The sequence below is a fragment of the Pterocles gutturalis genome, unplaced genomic scaffold (assembly GCF_000699245.1).
Source record: "Pterocles gutturalis isolate BGI_N339 unplaced genomic scaffold, ASM69924v1 scaffold14591, whole genome shotgun sequence".
Lineage (NCBI taxonomy): Eukaryota > Metazoa > Chordata > Aves > Pterocliformes > Pteroclidae > Pterocles > Pterocles gutturalis.
The window spans coordinates 16,593-39,139 of record NW_010100583.1 but is presented as its reverse complement, the minus strand read 5'-3'; the positions used below and the strand labels follow the sequence as shown (position 1 = coordinate 39,139).

The following is a 22,547-nucleotide window of genomic DNA, read 5'->3' as shown; positions in this document are numbered from 1 at the left end:
AATTTTCAGCAGTTCCTCCTGTACTCATGCCAGAATTTACCACTCTCCTTGAAGTCAGACAGAACCACGTACAATGACACCAGTTAATCTAGCATGTTAGCTTCGTGGGTGATTTGAGTTTTAGGCAGTGATGAGATGTTTCTTAAGCAGTTCCACTCTTGCTAAATCATCCCGCCCTCACACTGCAAACTGGTGTACCAACACAGCTGCTCTTGGTGGCTCCGTAGCAAACCATCAGGCTGAAAAATTTTTGAAAGAGTTTAAATCAGATTAATTCCTTGATACAGTTCATAATTTGGCGATACAAACAGCTTGGCATGACCCAGTGGGAACAAATAAAAAGAGACCTGTTAAGCCAGCATCTTCACTGGAGAATTGCACATCAGAACTGTGCCCCACATACAGGAGATTTTGCATTGTGCCCAAGGCAGAAGCAGTTCCTCCCTTCTGCCAGCTCTGTGACAGAAGTAATCTTTGACAGACGATGAGCGGGATTTAGACAATCAAGTTTTAAGCCAAGAATTTATATAGCAAAGCAAGTGAAGAGAAAACTGGTGTACTTACTAACATTTCATTATTTGCCCATGTTTTTAACCCATCCTAAGTAATATCTACATTTGGAGATATGCAATGTGTATATACGAGGTAATGTCCATTATCCTCTGGACGCCTCTTAAGGAATTATGGTGTGGACTAAAAATGACAGAACTAAGAACAGCTTTGAGAAAATAAGAGATTGAGCCCAATCTCTGTATATATATGTGTGTGTATATACATGCAATGAAGGGTCATTTGTACCTAGAAAATCCAGGGCTGAACAGCTCTTTAAAAGAACATTGATTTCAGAGTCTGGAAGTTCACAGGAAAAAAAATATCTAAAAATAAAGAGAGGAAAATGGCCACCAATGAAGCTTAAGTAGAAGAACAAAAGAATGGATATACTATACAGGCTCAACGGATGAAAAAGCACTCAACTACTGTTTCAATAAGACCTAGCCACTTAAAAAAAATTTAAAAAGAAAGCAAGGGGAAGAAAAAGTAAAAAATTAAACGTAGAAACAGCTAGAAGAACGAACCATCTCAATATAGGCTTAGTAAACTTTGAGGTTCCAGCAGCCTGCACTGTTCTCCATTTACCCTGCTGAGTTAACTTGCAATGACTGCCAAAGAATTTAATCTGTTTCAAAGGAACACATACTGGAAGAAACATCAGGAACTCAGAGTAAATGTCACATTCTATCCCAAATTAGTGCTAAATCTAAAACGTGCATATGTTACTTTCAAACAGATCACTTGCTTACCCTGGAATCACAGTTCTTGCTTCGCCCCATACCCTGAACATGCTAAAAGTTGCTGACCTTGAATTTTATTGCTCTTGTTACTTGCACAGAAATTATATTTTGGCTTTTGATTGCCAGCCTTTGTCTTTCTTGCAATTGTACAAAATACATGACTACGGGTGATTAAAAACTTTCATAAAGCAGTGCTGATTCAGCAATGTTTATTGACCAAGTTTTACCAGAAAAAAAAAAAAGTTTTAATAAAAAAGGCTTTCTCTATCTGTTCAAGTAACAGGAATCCGGTTTACTGTTTGCACTTGATGGCACTGTGACTCCTGTTCTCTCTGACTTGTATTGTCTTTCAAAGCAGAAATGAAACAGGAAATTTGTAAATTGCAGGAAAATAAGAGTAAACGCTCCATCAAAAATTGGCAGCAATAAGGAACTGTTGTTGGAGCCAGGGATTCTTTTGTTAATAAACAACAGCTACTTACCTCATGATATCTGATTCTTCGAAATATATATCAGTTACAGTCTCAATATTCATGGGTCCTCATGCACCTGAATTTGGATTCTTTTGGCCAAGAGGATGTATTCAGACTGCCCTTATGCCCTTGGTGTCACTGTGTCCCCTTCCCAGAGGCAGAAAGAGAAGAACATAACTGTCTCTCAGTAGTAAGAAAGGCTGATTATGGAATACATATGGAGATCACATCTCAAAAATAATTAAAAAATCCCTCACTGTAAGTAACCATTCCATCTTTGAGATTTCTCACTCTCAGGGGTCATCTATACAGTAGTTCAGATGAACTAAACTAAACTGAACAAAAGTAACTTAATTTTTGAATGGGAGCATCTATGAAAGGCTTATTATGCACAAACTGATATTTTAAAGTTATCCCTTTACTTAATTTGTTTTAATTTGCTTTAGTGATGTATATTGAGATAGATAAAGTAACGAGACAGAAGTAGTCGTGCAGGATAACTGCAGTACTTAAAAGTCCATGGACTAATAATCTCAAGACAGTTTAAGAAATGCAAGATTGTATCTGGGTATCTTCATGCCAAGTAATATGACCTGAATGTATATACCAACCAGACAGAAGATTGTTAGACAAAGTTGCAGCAGCTGCTCATGTTAAGAGTGCACTCCATTCTTCATGCCAGTTGCTTTAAACAAGCTAATTCACACAATAATCTACAAGAAGGAAAATGACATCTCTCTGCATGAAAAGCTGGTGCTGCAGTTGTCAAAAGACAGATCCTAACACAGAACATAACTCACAGCCAAAGATACTAAGAATTAACTGGCACAACTACAGTGTTCGTTATGCTTTAAAAGGGAACAACATGCAGAGTTTGAGCATAACCTTAGAGATAACTGGTCAAAGAGAACAAAACTCAATGCACAAAATACAATGGTGAAGAAGTTTAATATTTACCCTCTCTAAAATCAGAGTAAAATCTAGTAACATTAATTTGGCAATTTTAAATTTAAAAAAACTGCTATCATTGGGGATGAGGAAATCTAATTATGAAGTGTGACGTGCCATTTTCCTCTTAAAGAAATGAAAACACATTGCACTGGTTTCAGTGCAGTTTGTCATTATACTTCATTCAGAAGCCTTGTTACAAATGAGGTAATAATTCTTACTTTACTCTAGCAAAAATCTCAGCACATTGTTTTGCTCCAAGTACAGAAAAAGGGTGTCAAATATTTCCAGGTACTCATGGCTCCTCCTGTTTTTCAGCCATCAGCTGGTTTTGCACCTTGTTAAGAACCACTAGGACTGAATGTGCTGGAAAATAATTGGACTGTCTTTTCTATAGCTTCTGGGATTTTTTTTTTTTGTTTTGTTTTTGCTTTTTAAATCTAATGGGTGACAGAGCCCAAAGATCAGTATCTAGTTAAATGCTTTTAATTGCAAAGTGACCAACAGCCTTTTTAACAAACTTCGTATCTTTAATGGAATAGTAGCAGTTGAAAGCCATCAAGAAACAGCTCAGAGGTGGGCAGTTGCTGCTTCTGAGAACCACAGAAATCGGGCTTCACAAGATTTAATTTATATCTTAAAATTTCATTTTGGAGCATACAGAAGTTCCCATATAGTATTTGGAAATAAAACAGTGAAAATAAGTAATGTTTCTTGTTTCAATATTTAATCCAAGCAGACACAGACACAATTTATAAAATGATTCTATTGCATTAAAGTTTTTTATAGCATTTACCTTTTATGAATATTTTCCTTCAGTGTATCATATATTCATATTTTAAAATATCTTTGCACAGTCCTTTGTGCAACTACATGCTAAAAATCTGCAAATGCACACTTAACACTATACAGCACAAAAAATACATTCTGTATCCATTCATATGCAAATTTAAAACATTTCACTTGGCAGATAAACAATGAAAAGTTATTTTAAAAAAATCAGAAACTACAAAAATGCGCACATAAAAGTCTTCCCTTTTCAATTTTTTAGTAAAATACTGCTCTGTATAAGATCTAATGAAAAAGTCCAGTGCTTACAAAATACTTTTTATCTATGACAAAAACAAATGCTTAAATTTATATCTGTATGAATTAAACATAATCACCTTGTTGAAATATAAAACTGAAATCATAGGGGACATGGCATAGGTCAATGCAGATGTCACATCTACCAGGACATGTAAACGTGTAATTAACTGGGCACCAGGCAGTCAGTATCACAGAACAGACAAACTAAAAACCAGGGACTAATACAATACGCAGCAGCTACAGAATAAAAGTGTTTAACCACATATAGATACTAAATATAGCAAATCTACTTGAACACCCAAACATACAACTTTCCCTTCATGAAATATGGCTTCAAACCCTCTTGAGACTGGAGGGCTATAAGGAGAACAACAAAATAAATGTATTTTAAGAGTGTATATAGAGTATTCTACAAAGTCCGTGATACTAAATATAATGAAATAAAATTTCTTAACCTTGTTTTTACATCTGTGATCCTTTTTATAGGGCTTGCTGCTGTTTTACAAATACCGGTGAGGCAACAACTGCTTCAGAGAAATTAGTTAAAAAAAAAAATCCTATAACATACTAACAATGTGAAACTTGGTACTACACCAACAAAGAACACAGTAGGGGAATGGAAAGAAAGTCTACAGACTTGCAGAACCAACATGAAACCTGTAAAGTATGCTTTATTTCTAAGCTTCCACAGCCTTAGAGGAAAAAAATTTTTTTCTGTAACAGATTAGAATAAAAAAGAAAAATGAAATTTAATCAACATCAGTAAACAGCACCAACGGAGGCTTTAGATTTTCTCTTAGACTGAAGATTTCTTATGAATGTCAATAAAAATGGTACACATGGGTTAAAAACAGTACAGGGACCTTTGAGCCTTCTTTTTTTCCTATATGAACTAAGAATGACGGCGTTACTTCTTTGACAACATAGCTCTCTCCAAAAATACAAATCAACTTTTTGTCTGAATAGTCTCATGGAACCAATAGCAACAGTTTCTGATAATTCAATTTTGCTACACAGAACTTCTATCACAAAACTAAAAAATAAATATTAAAAGTCACTAGCAACAAAACCTACCATAGAGAAGGTTTCAGGGTGCAGGCTATTAGAGGGAGAAATGGACTCTAAGTAAATATAACTTTGGTAGCCATACTACACAAATGGACATCTTTAAATTCTGGACACTGTTATAATTCAGAAAAAAAATCAGGATCTCACTAGCATTTTAGGAAGCAGATCTGTAGTAGATATCTATGTTATCATCAGAAAACAATGAAATTGATAAATCTGCTAGATTAAAAAAAGTAAATGTATTTTATCAAAGAGGTCTCTACTTTGCAAATATATTTTTTTTTATTCAGTACATCCTATAAATTTATCTCCTGGAACAGATTCTGCACCAGCAACCACTTTTTGCCACTCTAATACTAGAGATACAATAATACCTGCATTCTGAAAGTTGTAAAGTTGTTGCCCTCTGGTATAAAACCTAGCAGTTCATAGTTAAAGTGAATTTGGCAGTTCCACTGTAGTTAGATTTTACTCATATTGATGCAACTCAGAAGAACCTGGAGAGCCAATAAAAAGCTGCATTGAAATAATTTTTCCTTTCTGTCTTATTACACTATTTAAAAATAAGCTAGAATACAAAATGTCATACTAAGCAACATTAGATGCCCAACTTATTACTACTCCATATCCCTCCCAAAAAGCACGGTGATTCTCAGTTAAGGTTGCCACTATTATTGCTGCTCACCCGGTATAGTCTGTAAGCCACTGTTTAGAAACCTAGGCACAATGGATGGCGTGGTAACCTTAACTCAGCATTTCCCGGCTTTTGCTAATTTAAGTCAAAATAATTTTTAACAAAGCTTTTATAGTTTTCATAACAACCTGAAAATCATAGCAAATAAATGTATTTCATTCTATATTATAGTTAAAGTGGCTGGTCTTTTTAATAGAGCTTTCTGATTTTTTTAAATGATAGAACACAACAGTGGGGGAAGAGTTAAAAATAAAATACACCTAGCTACCATATTTATTCTGAAGATTTTGGTGCGCCAAAATTGACAGCCAGCTTTCTTGGCTTTCGCTTGCTGGAAGTGTTTGGTGTTGATTTTTTATGAGGAACACTTGGAGCAGCCACATTGTCTTGAAATGAAACAGTGGACTGAGCAGCTTGAGGAGATTTTAAAGGAGCTGAAGAACTATCTTGCTGAATGTGGTCAGAAGACACTGGCTGTTCATTCTTTAGTGGTGCAGCTTGAGGGGAACTCTGAAACTCCTTGAACTCAAAGTTTTTCTTGCTAGCAGCCCTTTTTTTAGTTACCTTTAAATTAAATAAATATTATTTAACAGAATGCATTCTCAAAAATCTGTAAATATTCCACTTTTAGAAAACATGCATACAACTTCTTACAATCATTTTCTAATGCTAAGTAGTGCTTCACAGTGGGAGCAGGGTTGTATTCATCATCTAGGCACATTTTTTACAAAAACAGAATATTAAGACAAACCTGACAAACTTACCTGCAGAGGTATAAACTGGTTGTGAGAGCCAACGGGTATAGCTCCTGCAAAAGACATGTTTCCTGGATAGGAGCCAGGATAATAATGTTTAGGCACTGGAGTTCCCCAGGACGCTGGCCCAAACATGTGAGATGATGGAGGCATTATATTAGCTGGGAAAAGAAGTAATTTTTAGCTCTTTCCTCAAAAAGAGAATACCAACTCCCCAAGACCCCAAAAGTACCCCAACTACATTTGTCTGCATGTTTCTCTTTCCAATAAAGTCACATATTCTTCATATTTACTTGAAAATAGGTAAGAATTTATTATCAAAAAATCCCAAACAAAACAGTTCTGCTTTTACAGAACTACACCTAGATTCTAGACAGCACAGTTAAGGGCACTAAGTCACAGGATCTGCATTTCAGAGTGCACATAACTTAGGATCTTTGCATCCTTCGCTGAGCGAACTGTATTAGGAGAAGGTACAAAAGGCTACCCTTTTGAAACAAGTCAACAATACAGAAACCACAGAGAAAAATGTGGGTAACTAGGATGCTACAATGGCACTGACTCATTAATTACTAGCTATGAGTGTGAGCTTTAGTAGAATACAAAATAGACAGGAACCAGAAAAAAGGATTTTTAGCAATTTTTTAAGGGTTACATACCATGCTAATGTTTGGCAGTGTACAACAGGATTGTGACACTGCACTTCAGTGAAAATTGGTTATAAACAAATGAAAACACCAGTGCATAGACAACTATTAACTACACAGGGGGAAAAGAAAGTCCATGTAGAAAATGCACTAGAAAAGGAAGAGATTTCTTACAAAATCTGGGCTGGGACTATTGGCTTTGAACTAATTACTATTGTTTTGAAGAGAAAAACAAAACAAAACAAAAACCAGCTAAGACCGAATGGACAAATACATTATTGAGGGAAAGAAATAACTGCAAAATGCGTGATTCTTTGTATTGAATTAGTCTGCATATTGATGAGAAAAGGTTCATGAACTGTTTTCAAAGCAGTTCAGAGATACAACTACATACGTGAATACTAAAAGCAAGGCTTTCTGGAAGGCATTAATTTTCATATAAAGAACTATTACAATTACAGGATACCACGACAATATTTGAAACGTGTACTAGTCAAATACCTACCAGGGGGTTGTGCAAATACTGGAGGAATAGATCCAGGTGGTACAGGAACACCCAGTGGTTGATAACTTGGAAACACTGGTGGAGGCGGAGGGGGAGGCAAAGGGAAGTTTACTCCTATAGAACTCTATGAAGAAGGAAACGGAGGATTACAAACAGACACAATGCAATAGAGACAAAGATTTTAAAAGAATTTTTCCATCCTCACCAAACGCTGTAAAGCAAAAAGCGCAGCTTTCTCCTTTGCTTCAGCTTCAGAATGACACTGCGGTCCATGAACCACCAAACCATTTGATAATTTTATATGACAAACTGTCATGGTCTAGAAAAATGAGAAGATTTTTGAGGGAATTGGTAGTGCTGACAAACTATGAGATAGAAACAGAGTATTTGTTTGTTTTGAAAAGAGGCAATAAAAGGTTTATTTTTAGATGGATTTGAGTGTTCAGTCCCAATGTTTAATGCAGAACAGTTAAAACAAAGTTGAGAACTTTAACTTTTGCAGAAAAAGCTTTTTACCTGCGGTGTTTTTAGGAAAGAGAATTCTGGTTGTGATATTCCAACAAGAGAACAAATACGAGAAAGTTCAGAAACAGTAGACAGTGCAGGCTGTGGACAAACAAAAGGGTGACCTCCAGTTTCCAGTGTTGGTGTGTTCTGAGGGCCTCCAGTACTATGAGGCTTGTTCATATAAGCAGCTGGCAAAAGAAAAAAAAAAAAAGTCTGTATCACAAACATTTCCTGCATTGAAAGGATAGCAGCTTTGTTATTAACAGGAAAAGAAAGCATATCCAAGTTTTTCTGGTATTTTTGTATCTGATTAACAAAAACCAGGAAACTATATTTAAAGAGACTTTTAGATCTGAATAAAGAAGTAGAACTGAAAAAGATGGAAAAGATGAAAATATTTTATTGCTATATGTTGAAAATCGATACTATGCTGTTAGCTATGTTCTAAAATGTCACTACAAGGTGAAGCTCTGAACTATGAGATATCTAAACATACCATTTTTTTTTGCTTGTCTATATTGCAAGGCAGCTCCATGGCAATCCTGTCTACTAGGGGGAGCAGGAACATCGTTAACTTGGGATTTCACTTCATTCCTTGTTTCCAGGTCAGAGCCATCTATCTTCAAAATCTCTTTGAGCATCTGTGTTCCTTTCTTTAAAAATAAAATAAACCATTCAGGGGCATGATGGCATTCAGATAACACTACTTTCTTACTTAACTCTGAATATGATAATTGGTAACAAAATCTGAATTTTTGTTTTCCTATCAGTTACATTTAATCAAAGCACAGATAACAGCATCTTAGCATAAAAAAGGTGTTTGTTATTTTTCTTTGAGAATAGCTAAAAGCTCATCAATATGTTTAAAAAGGCAGTAGGAGATTTCACAGAGTTTCTATAAATAGAAGCATCGATGCTGAGATAGCAGACGCTAAATTGCAATGTAATGATTCCTGCAGTATACAGACCATAGCAAATGACTGTGGTGACAGATGTTCTTCATTTGTAGCTCTTGCTTCCTTGGAATAAATCTGCACTTCGTTTTCTTTGGAAATTTTCAAAGACGTTAGAAGGCTTTCAAGTTCATTATCCTTCTTAAATTGAAAAAAAAAAAGTACATCAACTTAGTATATTATACGCAGATGCAAAAGGAAGGGTATATTAGTTTAGTTTGAGATTAATTTTATGCTCATTCAGGGCTTTTATCTTAGCTCGGACAGATCGCAGCCATGTCTGCTCAGAGTGTGAACACATATCCAGAGACTACATCAAGTTCTGCATACTAAAAAGATGCAAGTATTGCCCAACAGAGAATTAATTTAAGGAGTGATCAAGGTTGTACAGGTTTGTGTTGTATCTGTTATAAACATGAATTTGCACACAAGTGGCCAGGAATGACTGAAAACTGAAGTTATTCAATGAGCACAAGAAAATGAACTATTTAGATCCTACCTTTCCACCTGTACAGGGACCATCAACTGCAGTCTTCTGAGTTACAGGCATGCTGGGACTTTCATTCCTCTTCAGAAGTTTAACATTGTACTTATTCACACCTGCAAAATTCTGAAATAAACTGCAGCATTTATTATTGAATACTAATACTTCATTACTCCTTATAACACAATCATATTAGAAATGCATCTGCAAATAGCTTTCACAAGCTAATATCCTTAGAGGATTTCAGCCTACTGAAAACCTAGCATTTGTGTTTTCCCATTACAGCATAGCTTTTAGAGTCTAAGAGGAATAAAAAAAATTTGGTATCATCACTATACATCTTACGCACTCTCATTTTCTGTCTATAAAATCTCTAGAGGAAAAAAGAAATCTCCAAAATAAAGTTTACTGTCTAAAAGAATTAACTAAGATGCCAGTTAAAGAAAAATCTGTAAAATGATAGATCAGAGTAAAATGAAAAGAATACACTCACTCAGAACAGAAGAAATTACCTGTTTGTTTGATATTTTATTATATGTCTGACTTTCACCTCTTGTAACTTTGGAATCTTCTTTAACTACGAAAGAATGCATTCTTTTAAAATGCTCTTAAAAACCATAATAATAATCAAGACAAAATTTTTAATAACTCCATACAAGTACACAGAGATACATTAATTTGAATGGTTGCATCAAATGTTTAATTCATACTTTATAGGTCATTTGTTGTATGCTTTTCTTGTAGGATAAAAAGAAATATATGCAATAATATATCTAACTTTATATTCTACAACCATAAGCAAATTTTCAAAGTCAAGTTCTGCGTATTTTTTGTTTTGTTTTCATATCAGATGGGTGGAAGTCAACATAATGCAGAACAGCTTGAGGTTCAGGATTAAGTGTAGAATAACCTAATATGCACACCAGGGACATTATTTGACAACAATAAGTGTGATGTAGAGTTTATATAATTAAAATAAACTATTTTCTATTGATAACTACAAAAAACTCAATAGGCATTTCAATGAAGATCAGATAAAGCAAGTAGTAGTTCTCCTAAACAAAGTTTCTTACTACAGTACTTACATTTTTTATATGGCTCCTGTTTTCTTTGCTGACCTTTAAAGCTGCTGTCGTTGAATCCTGGTTTATAGAACTGATTGCCAGTTCCCAGCTTGATTTCCTGAGGTAGAACTGCACCCTAGGATTTCAAACATCAAACCTTAACCAGAAAACTATATATGTATCATTTACACAGTAGTCCCGTATGATTACCTCTTTCCAGAGCTATGCATACCCTATGTAAGAATACTTTCATCCAGCAAATCTATTTGTGGCATTAGCTAGAAAGTTTTGTGATGTAATGAACTGATATATAAAATTAAATACATTGATATTTTGAACCCAGGGATCTGTTTAAAGTTCATATACTAACCTTCTCATGCATGTTTTGCTGAATGTGGTGAGACTTCCCAGAACTCTGCAACGATTGCCATATGCTGCAGAACTCATCATCTTGCTTACTTTGTGCCTGACAAAATAAGAAACAACACCCCCAACAAACTCAGCAGCTATAAACTCAGCTTTTGAACAGCTCATCATATACAAAGACATTCTGAAAATTGTAAGGTCCAAGTTTAACAGTGCTCAGACAACAGAAGTTTTCATACTGAAACTAGTAGAACTTGCAGGTATTTAATTTATGAAATAGGCTATTGTGGTGGGTTGTATTTTTATAACAATTTTTCCCAAGAATCACCGTTAGACTGAAATGAGCTTAGTTTGAGATTTTGTTTTGTTATTAACTGAAGTTATGAACATAGGAAAGATCACCGAGTACAATTAAACTCTGATAATAATTTAAAATCGTTGCAAAAGCACGCTCTCATCCTGGTAGTATTCTTAAATGTTGTTATCAATGTCTTATTTTGTAAGGCCTTATCAATTGGGCTCAACTGCTTCATAGCACTACAGTTACCACAGAACTGAAGCCCAGCTATGTAAAAAACTTTTGAAAATCTAGAATCTAAACAAAGGTAACACAGGATATTATACACATTCAAGAACTGGGACAAGTTCTGCTCCAGTCTGTATCTGGACTAAAACATCTGATGTACTAAACCAAAGCTATCTGTTAACAATGAGAAAAGGACACCCACTCTAAATAGGGGATAAAAATAAATACTGAGACATTTAGGTCCAATACTAAATGAATCAGAACACTCACTTTATTTTTCTGATTGCCACTCAGAAATGATCCTTTCTGGAGTGAGTTAGAGTTGCCCTGATTTTCAGCCCTGAGATTGTAATGCTGTCTTCCATTCAGTTGCTAAATCATTGAAAGAAAAAAAGTCAGAAGTGTTTCATTGCCTTACATTTTCTTTTGGAAAGTAGTTTTTCCTGTATAGACTTAGAAAACATGAGACAATTCTTCTCAAACACACGTATAGCAACCCATTAAGCTAATTCTCTTCAAAGAAGTCACTTATGGAAAAAAAAATTAATTAAACCAATGAGAACCCCAATTCACCTGTAATTTTCAAAAAAAGTAAATAATAACCAGGAAGAAAAATTGACAAGGAAATCACGTCTTTTCTTTCTGAGCATGGACAAACTTGGCCTACAGGAAGCATTATAGAGCTTTAAGGAAATAATTGCATCTCTGCCCAAACAAACTATTACTGACAGCAAATGTGGTGTCACTCCTCTGAACTAAATATTTGTCTCTTGAAAATGCAACTGGAGCTACTCAAAGCAAAATAACTGTCAATAAGGAACTTTTGGCCCCTTTCATTATTGTATTAACTAATTTCTCCAACATAAGGATTATCCTACTTCTAACATACTGACACAAAAATTAAATTTTGTTTGTATCAATGAAGATAACAACTATGGTCATAATTCAGTTTGCAGGGAAGAATTTTTTTGTACAAATGAAAGAAAGGTCTTACTTGAGTAGGAACAAAAAGGGAACGAGGAGAGTGGTTGAGGCCTCCCAGATGCACTTTTTGTGAGGATACAGATGACAGGTCAGATGCATATGAATTGTAGTTATTTACAGCTGGCTGAGGTTTAACTATGGCTGTCAGTTTTTGATTTCCCATTTCTGACCGACTACCATGAGACAGGTTAATTAAGGCACTTGATGGCAGACGATAACCTCTGGCAGGTGAGCACCTTAGGAAAAGCAAATTACATAGTTATTTCATGTAGTTTGATTGTTGACATTTCAATAGGTCTGATTTGACAACATTCTTGCCTCTATGCCAAAAGATAATGACTCAAGTTTGAACAGCAGAGGCTGAAAACTATATATCCATTACTGACATCTAGAACCTTTACACACAATGTTAATCCCATTGTGCTCCCCTTTGGCTTCTGGCTGTCAAAATCAGAAAGCAACAGCAATTATTACTACTACTCTGAGTTTATATTGTACCTTTCAGTGCTGAGCTCAAAGAAATTTTAAAGATGAGTGAATTGTTATAGCATAATAAAAATTTGCATAAAAATTGTGAACCAAGAAACAATATTACTTTCTGAGATGAAAACTGAAGCCAGGAGCAGAGTTATAAACTGAAGTTAAGCAGCATTTAGTCAGTTTTGTATCTTCCTTTATGATTCCGAATAGCGAAGGTAGTATCTGTTTGACAGGACATGCTCTTGCAAAGGATAGGATTGTTATACTTGCTGAACACAGGGAATAGATACGATTCTCCTCTAATTTCTCTCATAAAAACTTAATTTATCTAAGAACAACAGTAAAAAGAAGCCTGCTGGGTAAATTAGTGCACTTAGAAATTTACCTGCTTACTTAAATACAGAAGAGTTATCACACTTTTTAAGGTAAAAAATTAACCATGCCTCCACCTCCTGAAGAACGGTTTAGGCTTTTCATGGTGGTTAGAATGTAGTGCCTAAGTATCAATTATTGATATTTCAGAGTCCCTCCCTCAGAGGAACAGATGATTACTATTTTTTATCTATGTTAAAGACGTACTAATAATAATCTGTTTCCTACATATTTGTTTTAGAAAGACATTTGGATATAGTGCTTTATTCTGCTGGTTCATATTTACTTTCTACAAATCAGGAGTTTCTAAATATGCAAAAAAGCCTCGAGCATTTCCAAAATATAATATGCTTCATAAAAATTATCCCACTCAAACAGAAAAAAGAAACACAGAAGAAATAAAAAATGACCAACACTGCTGAGAAACAAAGTTTTAAAATGAGGCATTAAAAATACTTAACCAAACCAAAGGCAACAATTGAATGCCATCTATACCAACAGCACGAAATGACTGAAACCCCCTGCACAAACCTTATAGTTAGGCCTCCAAGGAATTCTTCATCAAACAAAACCTCGAAGAGCACATCTGTTTCTCTACTGGCTACAGAAAACAAAGTAAAATGTCATCTATATATGTAACAGTAGCTGTTTTCATCTAAATTATGTAAATATCTGTATTAGTCAGGCAACAACTAATGAAAAGACCAAACACTAACTAATTAGCAACAACAAAAAAAATCCTTATTCCTTAAATGAGTAATTTCATTGACAGCAATTCAGAAATGCTTCTCAAAGTCATATATGGCTGCCCTTTTAGATGCACTTTCAACAGGAATGTACCATACATAACAACTTATCAACCTGCATTGGTAAAACTGCAATTTATAGCAGAATGTCACAGTTGTCAGAAACTGCCAGAAAAGAGATGCAAGCTGTCTTTACATTCAGACGGTCAGGAACTGACAGCTTTAACAATTACCTTCTCGCATAATGACAGATTAATACTCCTTTAAAATTATACTAGTATATAATCATTATGGAGAAAATACTATCTCTTTTAAAAAAGCTGCACTCAAGTCTAGTCTATTCAAGACTGTTGGATGCAAACTGAATGAGAAAGCAACTACTTAAAGGCCAGGTAAGAAAACAATTTCTATTACTAGATCTCAAACTGCTATACCCAATGTGATTTAGTAAATCCTTTTGTTTACCTGAAACAGATTAATGGATAAACTTCTTGTCAAAGAAGGTATAAACCCATGCCATTTAACAGAAATAGAGGAAAAACCAAATTCCAAAGAATTTGAGACAAATCATATTTGACAGAGTTTTATGTTCAATGGAAGTATGAAGACCGATACTTGTTTCTATCGTTACTTATTTTAACTTTGCCCACATCTTCCCATAACTTCATTTTTTTTCCTTTTTGCAGCCTGTGTTCTTCTCTCTCATTGATCTCTCTGCCTTCTTCATAGAAGGAAAAAAGGGTAAGTAATTTCTTATTCACAGTACAGCTGTGTAACACTAAGTTAAAACAGAACACCTGTAGGTTTAATTCAAAACACTAAATATGTCATTAATGGCTTCAAGCTGTATATGCTTCACAGGTGAGAAATTTCTGTGCATTCACAACCATTATACAAAACACTTTTCTGAAGCCTGCTTTGACATCACTACCTGAGCTGTTATATATCTATAGTGCTACAAGTATGAAGAAAATATTACCTCCTTTAATTCCTATAATGGTACCTCGAAGACCAACTGGAACAGAAAAGTTTTCTCTCACATTGACAACACGGTCAAACAGTTTATACTCTGCATCTCGATCTGGAACAACACCATTCTGTCGTTCTAATGGCTGACAATAACCAAAAGACTGTGTTAATGTTTGCAAAAAAATACGGATTACAATTAAAATGCATTTATAACAATGTCTGAAACACTATAAAGCATACTTTCTGAAAAAAAAATATTATTTAAGAACATAAAATCTTCACTCCCCAGACACAAAGCAAACTTTCATTTTTTTTCTTGCAACTCTCACTCACTACTTCTGCCTGAGAAACAGCAGTGCTCTACATGATCCCAGGTGGACCAAGGGGATCACTTTAGACAAAATAAAACCATCAAGTCTAACTTGTCTATATCAGTAATGTGGGTATCTGTGAAATACCAGGCAAGATGAGTAGTTGGTTGTATGTCAAGAACTAAACAAAAAGTAAAAAAAAGGAAGAAGAGACAAAGGGGAAGTACATTTTATTTCACCTTCATTATACAGCCAATAAGAACTGTAGAAGCATGAAGAACAGAAGATAGAAAGGAACTGACAGTCAGTATAATACATGACAGAGTTTGTAGTTAGTAGAAATTCTCTCCTTTTAGAGGCAGACGACCATTCTCAAATTGACTTTCTAACAGGCATCATAAAACTTTTTCTTCCATCAATGCTGTCATAAAATTCCACTCTCTGAAAGTTGGTAAGCTTAGGTAAAATATGATCTGGACAACTTAACTTCTTTTAAAAGAAACCTTTCCACATCACTTACTCTGTACAGCAAATGGGGTTTCACAGTTACTCGCACCTTCTTGTTGCTCTTTCTCTGCTAAAGGAAAGAAGAGAAAGTTATTACCAACTAGTGAAGGAACCAACACTGGATTTCAGGTACAACAAAACACCTGAAAAGACAATGTAGAATTCTTTTGTTAGATAAAGGTATACAGCTTTCATGAAGTCCTTAGGATGACTAAGTCCAGCCTTTAAAACACGACTGATTTCTTACCAAAGCTTTTGCATTGCTTGCCCAGTTCCAGAATTCACACTGATTTTATCAACATGTCCTTGCAAGTAATTTCAAATAAATCAGCCCATTATTTCATGTGGCTTTGCCTTTAGCTTTGGCTTTAGTAATCTCATTGGCCCCTTTTTTGATCTGTGACCCTCAGAAAACAGAATCAGAGAATGTTAGAGATTGGAAGGGACCTCGAAAGATCATCTAGTCCAATCCCCCTGCCGGAGCAGGAACACCTAGATCAGAGCACACAGGAACGCATCCAGGCGGGCTTTGAATGTCTCCAGAGAAGGAGACTCCACAACCTCTCTGGGCAGCCTGTTCCAGTGCTCTGTCACCCTCACCGTGAAGAAGTTTTTTCTCACATTCAAGTGGAACCTCCTATGTTCCAGCTTGAACCCATTGTCCCTTGTCCTATCACTGGATGTCACAGAGAAGAGCCTGGCTCCATCCTCCTGACACTCACCCTTTACATATTTATAAACATTGATTAGGTCACCCCTCAGTCTCCTCTTTTCCAGGCTAAAGAGACCCAGCTCCCTCAGCCTTTCCTCATAAGGGAGATGCTCCATTCCCTTCATCATCTTTGTGGCTCTGCGCTGGACTCTCTCCAGCAGTTCCCTGTCCCTCTTGAACTGAGAGGCCCAGAACAACCTTCTAATTCTCCTCAGACCAAAGAGAAACTCCAAAGGAGGAACAGCTGGGACTGCACTTAGAAACAGCACTTCAGTAGTTCAGAATATAGGCAGACACCTTTTCCTTTCCGAAATCACCAAAAGGCAGAGTCCAGAGTATGGCCTAATGCTGCTGAATCACCTCAAAAAGAGTGAATTAAAAAGATTAATAATGAGCTCTTCTGAATTTCTGTGAGAATTCACATTACAAATTCAGATCTTCCATTACATTGTCTACTCTTTTGCTTTGGAATGACAAGTAATCTTCAAACATCCTATTCTAATTCAAGAAGTTGGAAAATAATGAGCAGCTGCTTTTTGGTTCACCTTTGTTCACAACAATGTCAAACCGCGTACCTTGCACTTCTCTATTTCTTCTTCAATTTTCTCAACAATGGCTGCATCCAAAATTTGCAAGTCACAAGATGAGCGAGACAAAGCAGACACAGGGTGTGCCTTTAGCCAGGCAACAATTTCCTGAACTTTCTCAGATCTAAATAAAAAGTAACATGAATTAAAACTTTCAACTGCATAAACTAAGCATTTTATGTTCCCTTGTTTAATCAGTCAAGTATTATGATATAGGCACAATGTTTGTATACATTAATAAACAATTTAAGAGTTGTGTATGAGATACAGTGGGGGTTTAAAAAAAAAAACTAGATGAATCATGCAATACTGTTTCAAAACTATAACCCGAAGTTTTGTCTCAGGGAAAAAAAAGAAATTATTTCAAAGTACTCAGTAAACTATGTTTGCACCCAAGCAACTAACCATGCCCAGCTGTGATTAAAGGTTCTGTGACCAGTTGCTTCTCACAATACAGCAAGAACTTCAGGGTGTACCTCTCTGTTAAAATGGAGCACAAACCTGAGATTCTTATAATAGAAGAGTCCCACAATGGTATATCTGCATGGTAAAGAGTCCTGCGGAGTGCAGTATTGTGAAGACTTACCAATAATAGAAGAGTCCCACAATGGTATATCTGCCTGGTAAAGAGTCCTGCGGAGTGCAGCATTGTGAAGACTTACCAACGCAAGCCCATGAACATGGCTTACCAGCTAAAAATAAAAGCTTTTTGAATGTTTCTATACTGTATCTGGAACCAAGGTTTCTCCTTGTCTCCCATGAAACTGACTGAATGTATACCAACAATGTGCAAAGTACTTTAAATTCTGTACATGTTATTTTTCAAATCAAAGTGATCTTAAACAATTAAAGTAATTATTGCTTATTTTCCAAAAATTATCTGTTGGTGACTTTGTGACTATTCACAACTATGCTTATTGAAGATTACTTTAAAAGCAACAATTGTGAAGTAGCCGTAGAAAATATGATTTCTCCTTTACTGGACTTGAGATAGGAGTCTGACAGAGACTTGGACTCCACAACTGAAACATACAACATTCTGGTAATTTTTTCAGTCATCACTGGACAATCGTGCTACTCAAGAACAGTGAAGTCTCAGTTACATAGTAGCCACTACACAATCACCACCCATTTCACAATTGTTGTCAGCCTTTATTCTGCTTATTCTAGGTAAAAAATTAAAAAAAGGACAAAGATGGCTTACCCATTCTCATCCTCTCCAGGCCAAATGTCGTCTTCATAGAAGATATCTTCCTGGCTATTCTTGGCTACATAACTAAATAGTTCAGGGACCCTAAAAAAATGAAAAAATGGAAGACAAATTTAGTTTCCCATTAGCACAGACCACAAAAAAGCCTCATCAAAACAAAGTTTGATGGGCTTCAAAATTTCTGGAGCCCAGATGGATTATTTTTTACTTAATTTAGTGTCATACTGTTCATTTGTCAAGGGTAAGCTGCTGACAAAATTCATGTATCCCCAAATATACTTCTCCTTGGAAGAAGAGACTGTTGAAAGGAGAATATTGGAATAAAAGAAATTCCATCAAGCAATCTCCAAAAGCAAACTCATCAGTTCTTAGAAGATCTGCGTCCAGAGGACAAAACCCAAAGACTGATATGAAAGTGGATAATTTGGAAGAAGTTCATATCTAATATTTACCTTTCTAAATACTCAGCAAGCAGTTGTTCTACTGCAGAAGAATACATCCATTCATTTCCAACTTTCTTAGTATAGCCAGGAACTTCTTCATTTTTCTTATTGAACTTCAGGTTTAGCCCAACATTTGCTTTGTGATCGCCATGAGGACTGGAAATAAGAAAAAGTTTATTAACTTCCAGTTATATATATATGTGTGTGTGTGTACATGTGTACATACATTAAAAAAACCAAACACACATCTTCAGTCTAAATCCACAGAAAAAAATCAAATTCATTGTATTGTTTACTTGTTAGGATCACAACAGCTGTAAATGTTACGGGACATAAACTGTGCTACGATAGCTGTCCGCATGGCTGTCCATACCTTATTGTAAAGGAGGGTAGAGAATATTTTACACTTCTTCCTTAACTGAGATCTAATCAACCACAATCTACCTGGCATTTACCAAGATGCAAAAGGATGTCCCTGAACAATCAGTGGGAAACAAATGTACACATTAAATCACAAGAAGATACTCATGCATCAACCATTTCTTTAGTGAGCTTTCCTAGGAAATCACAATTCTGGCATTGAGAACTATTTGGACTGCCTCCCTTATATATTTTCAGCAGTTTTAGGCTTAACTAGTTCTTAAAAAAAAATGCAGGTACAATTAGTATCCCTTTATACTATCAATAATGAAAAGTACAATTAAATTAGATCCCAGTTCCACTTTTTATTCTCAGTGTGGCAAAGTCAGTTCAAACTCCTGCTTCAATTATGCAAACATATGAAAGTCAATTTATGTCTTTCTACAATACTAAAGCCAACAGAACAACTCACCAATAAACAAAAATGAAAAAGAAGTTTATGACCGAAGAGAAAACCCTGTATGTTAATTTATTTTACAGCAAATATACTTTAAAAAAAGCTTCACATCACAAAACAGTTATACACTTGATAAGAGCAGCACTTAAATATAGCAGAAATTCTGTAGAGTTGTACTAGAATTTAGAAACTTCTCTACAATCAAAATTCACAAAGAGAACTTACTTTTTCTTTGATCCTCTTCCAATAAAGATACTCCCTGTAAATCTGGAGACAAGATATCCACTTACTCCAAGACGGCTGGCCAAAATATATGCAGGATTGTATTTCACAGAATATTTCTTTAAAACAAACAAACAAACAATATTGGCACTTCCTGAAGGATAGATATTTTTATACGAAGGGCAAATGAATAACAAGGAAGCACCCCTTAAAGACATTTACCATTGCAAAATATATTTGACACATTGTTTAAGCTTTTACTAGAAAAACAGAAGCACTTACATGCTGGTTCTGTATTAAAGGATCAAGCTGGGGTTCACATGGAATATTGAAAACTACACGAATTCTACCTTCAGTGATCACATCACGTGAATCTTGAACCTTGGAGAGAAAAACAACACATTAAAAATGTTACTTTAAAAAAGCAGTCTTTGGATACTAGACCTCATAGTCTATTTTGTGAACAATTTTGCTGCAGTAGGCACGGAGATACTTTGGGATTCACCATCTTGGCTTGACCTGTACACTGCTTCTTCACAGAAGCAATCAAACAGCATTAAATCAAAGAAATCCATGACTGAAAATAGTCCAAAATAGGAACTCTATGTATTGCAAATTATTCTAAATAATTAGTACAAATAATCCTGCATTCAAGCTACGCTACCTTTTTCCTGTTATGCCAGCAAAGCAGAATAATCCCCTCCTCCTCTGACTAAACCATCAGGGAATCTTTGATTTAAAATTTTAGCTAGCAAGTGACCACTACTGCCACACAACATCTAAGATTATTTCAGTTTTGCAAATGAAAAAATCTAGGGGAAAAAATATTAAATTATTGGAACTAACTTCTCCCATGCAGCCATAGCAAGGAGATCCCAGCATAAAGGCTGTACTTCCAGGAGGAAACAAGTCATCCAAAGTTTTGATGTTTGAAAAACGAGAGTCAAAGGCTTTGATATCCTACATGAAAAAAGAAAAAATTTATAATGTTAAATATAATTCAGTTCCAGTAGAATAATTAATAAGTTCATACAAATAGACACTTACTCTAAAACATTATCTGAGTTTGTAATAATTCATCGAAGGCAAAGAAGTAAATGTTATATTACAAATGCTGTTACGCAAACAACTGTGTTACCTCAGAGAGCACCACTACTGTACTTCATTCAAAGTATCATCAGTAAAAAGATGAAAAAAGCCATTTTTTTCAGTAAGATCTCTAAACTGTGCAACAAGATCCCCTATTTTCTGACCAAATACTTGCCTAAGCACATTATGTTTTTTATACAATAAGTTACATTAATTTAAAATGCTTATATTTGTGCATTCTTTTGTTTTAAAGGAGCATATGCTCTTTCCTCTGCACACTCCCTCACCCCAGTGGAGAAAGGGGCTATGTGCAAGATACTGAACTTGTATATTTACCTTGACAACAGTTTGGTAAACAAAAGGAAGAGCTTGTTTTGACCACTGCTTCTCCAAATAAACTTCTCCATTTTGGTTTAGTTGGTATCTACTACCAGTGAGTAACTGAGCATACACAACTACTGATGTTTCATGAATAATTATTCCTTTTCTTCTCTGGTAGCTGAACACAAAGCAGAACATTTAGTTTGATTACAATAAACAGAACTGAACCAAAAGAGTGGAATTAATTTCTTGAAATAATAATAAAAAAAACCAAAAACAAAACAGCAAAACAAAAAACCCCTCTTAACAAAAGGATTCCAGTAGTTTGCTTCCTGTTTTATAAAAAATACCCAGAATGAACAGCGTAACCAATTCCTTATCCATTATTGCACTGCCATCACTACATAGCTAAGCGTGTTAATTTAAGCACGTTTCACCTTTACAATGGGAAAGGTTAGGGGTAATTGAAGCAGTTAACTCAAATGACAGATACTAAAATGGCAAGCTGCTGTAACTCAGGTGTGTTCCACTGGGCACCCACACTCTAGACAAGCAAGAGCTGTATTCAAATTTAACAATGCTAAGCTACTGAAGTTGTAACTTGACACTGTAAAACTCCATTCTATATAGTACCTACAACTGAAGATTACTAAAACCAGAGAGCAAATACTGAAACTTAGGCATTTGAGAATTCTTTTGTAACAGCATCTAACTTTAAATACCTAGGGACTAACTCCATATATTCTGAAATTTCAACATAAGCTCTTTTATATTGTTTAAAAAATTCCAGCAGACTCATTAACTTCTATCATCAAGTATGCAGCAGCTCTTCTCCGCTAATTAGGTCTCTAACATAGCAACAAAACATAGCTAAGATATAAAATGCAAAGTTACAATTTGATTTTCGAAGTTACTTACTGCTCTGAAATGCCTTGAACTTCTTTTAACCACATGATTTGTTCCTTATCTCCAACATATGCCATTTTAGTTGGGGGCACTGCATGACCCATGTAAAGCTTCTGTGTGCCATGTGGTTCTTCCAAATAAAACCTTGAGAATATTATGACAGGTATGAATTTAAACAAATAAGATTAATCTAGACAAAACCAATTGTGACCCAAACTTAAAACAGGTAGAAATTACTCGTTAAGGACATGGAACACTTGCAGCATCATTTTCTCTACCCCTTCCACAACAGGCCACGCAGCATATTTTTTAGAGAAAATATCAGCGTATGTGCTGAAAGGAAGATTGCAAGAAATGTTCTCTTTTACATTATTCTGTGCGGATTTCCATGCATGTGTTTTTCCCCCTAAAGTTAAGAAAGTGCTCTCACAAACTTCTAAGACTATAGCAAAATACTGAAGGACTAGACTTCTACAGAGATAACCAAACCTCAGAACAAT

General features: G+C 35.3%; 1 protein-coding gene across 1 annotated transcript in view; it reads right to left on the bottom strand.

Annotated features, from left to right (window-relative positions):
• Positions 1 to 5,408: 5,408 nt before the first annotated feature.
• XRN1 (5'-3' exoribonuclease 1) overlaps positions 5,409 to 22,547 on the bottom strand; it is a 31,373-nt gene continuing 14,234 nt past the window's right edge. The window contains exons 19-42 of the mRNA XM_010080481.1: positions 22,060 to 22,191; positions 21,157 to 21,319; positions 20,578 to 20,691; positions 20,014 to 20,112; positions 19,735 to 19,850; positions 18,702 to 18,848; positions 18,244 to 18,333; positions 17,028 to 17,163; positions 15,754 to 15,810; positions 14,933 to 15,065; positions 13,739 to 13,808; positions 12,366 to 12,591; positions 11,642 to 11,743; positions 10,850 to 10,945; positions 10,501 to 10,615; positions 9,928 to 9,992; positions 9,431 to 9,541; positions 8,947 to 9,072; positions 8,475 to 8,631; positions 7,988 to 8,166; positions 7,677 to 7,790; positions 7,472 to 7,595; positions 6,329 to 6,480; positions 5,409 to 6,128 (exon numbers count right to left, since the gene is read on the bottom strand). Of these exons, the coding sequence (XP_010078783.1) occupies positions 5,838 to 6,128; positions 6,329 to 6,480; positions 7,472 to 7,595; positions 7,677 to 7,790; positions 7,988 to 8,166; positions 8,475 to 8,631; positions 8,947 to 9,072; positions 9,431 to 9,541; positions 9,928 to 9,992; positions 10,501 to 10,615; positions 10,850 to 10,945; positions 11,642 to 11,743; positions 12,366 to 12,591; positions 13,739 to 13,808; positions 14,933 to 15,065; positions 15,754 to 15,810; positions 17,028 to 17,163; positions 18,244 to 18,333; positions 18,702 to 18,848; positions 19,735 to 19,850; positions 20,014 to 20,112; positions 20,578 to 20,691; positions 21,157 to 21,319; positions 22,060 to 22,191 (3,115 nt within the window). The 3' untranslated portion in view covers positions 5,409 to 5,837. The remainder of the gene's footprint in view (positions 6,129 to 6,328; positions 6,481 to 7,471; positions 7,596 to 7,676; positions 7,791 to 7,987; positions 8,167 to 8,474; positions 8,632 to 8,946; positions 9,073 to 9,430; positions 9,542 to 9,927; positions 9,993 to 10,500; positions 10,616 to 10,849; positions 10,946 to 11,641; positions 11,744 to 12,365; positions 12,592 to 13,738; positions 13,809 to 14,932; positions 15,066 to 15,753; positions 15,811 to 17,027; positions 17,164 to 18,243; positions 18,334 to 18,701; positions 18,849 to 19,734; positions 19,851 to 20,013; positions 20,113 to 20,577; positions 20,692 to 21,156; positions 21,320 to 22,059; positions 22,192 to 22,547) is intronic.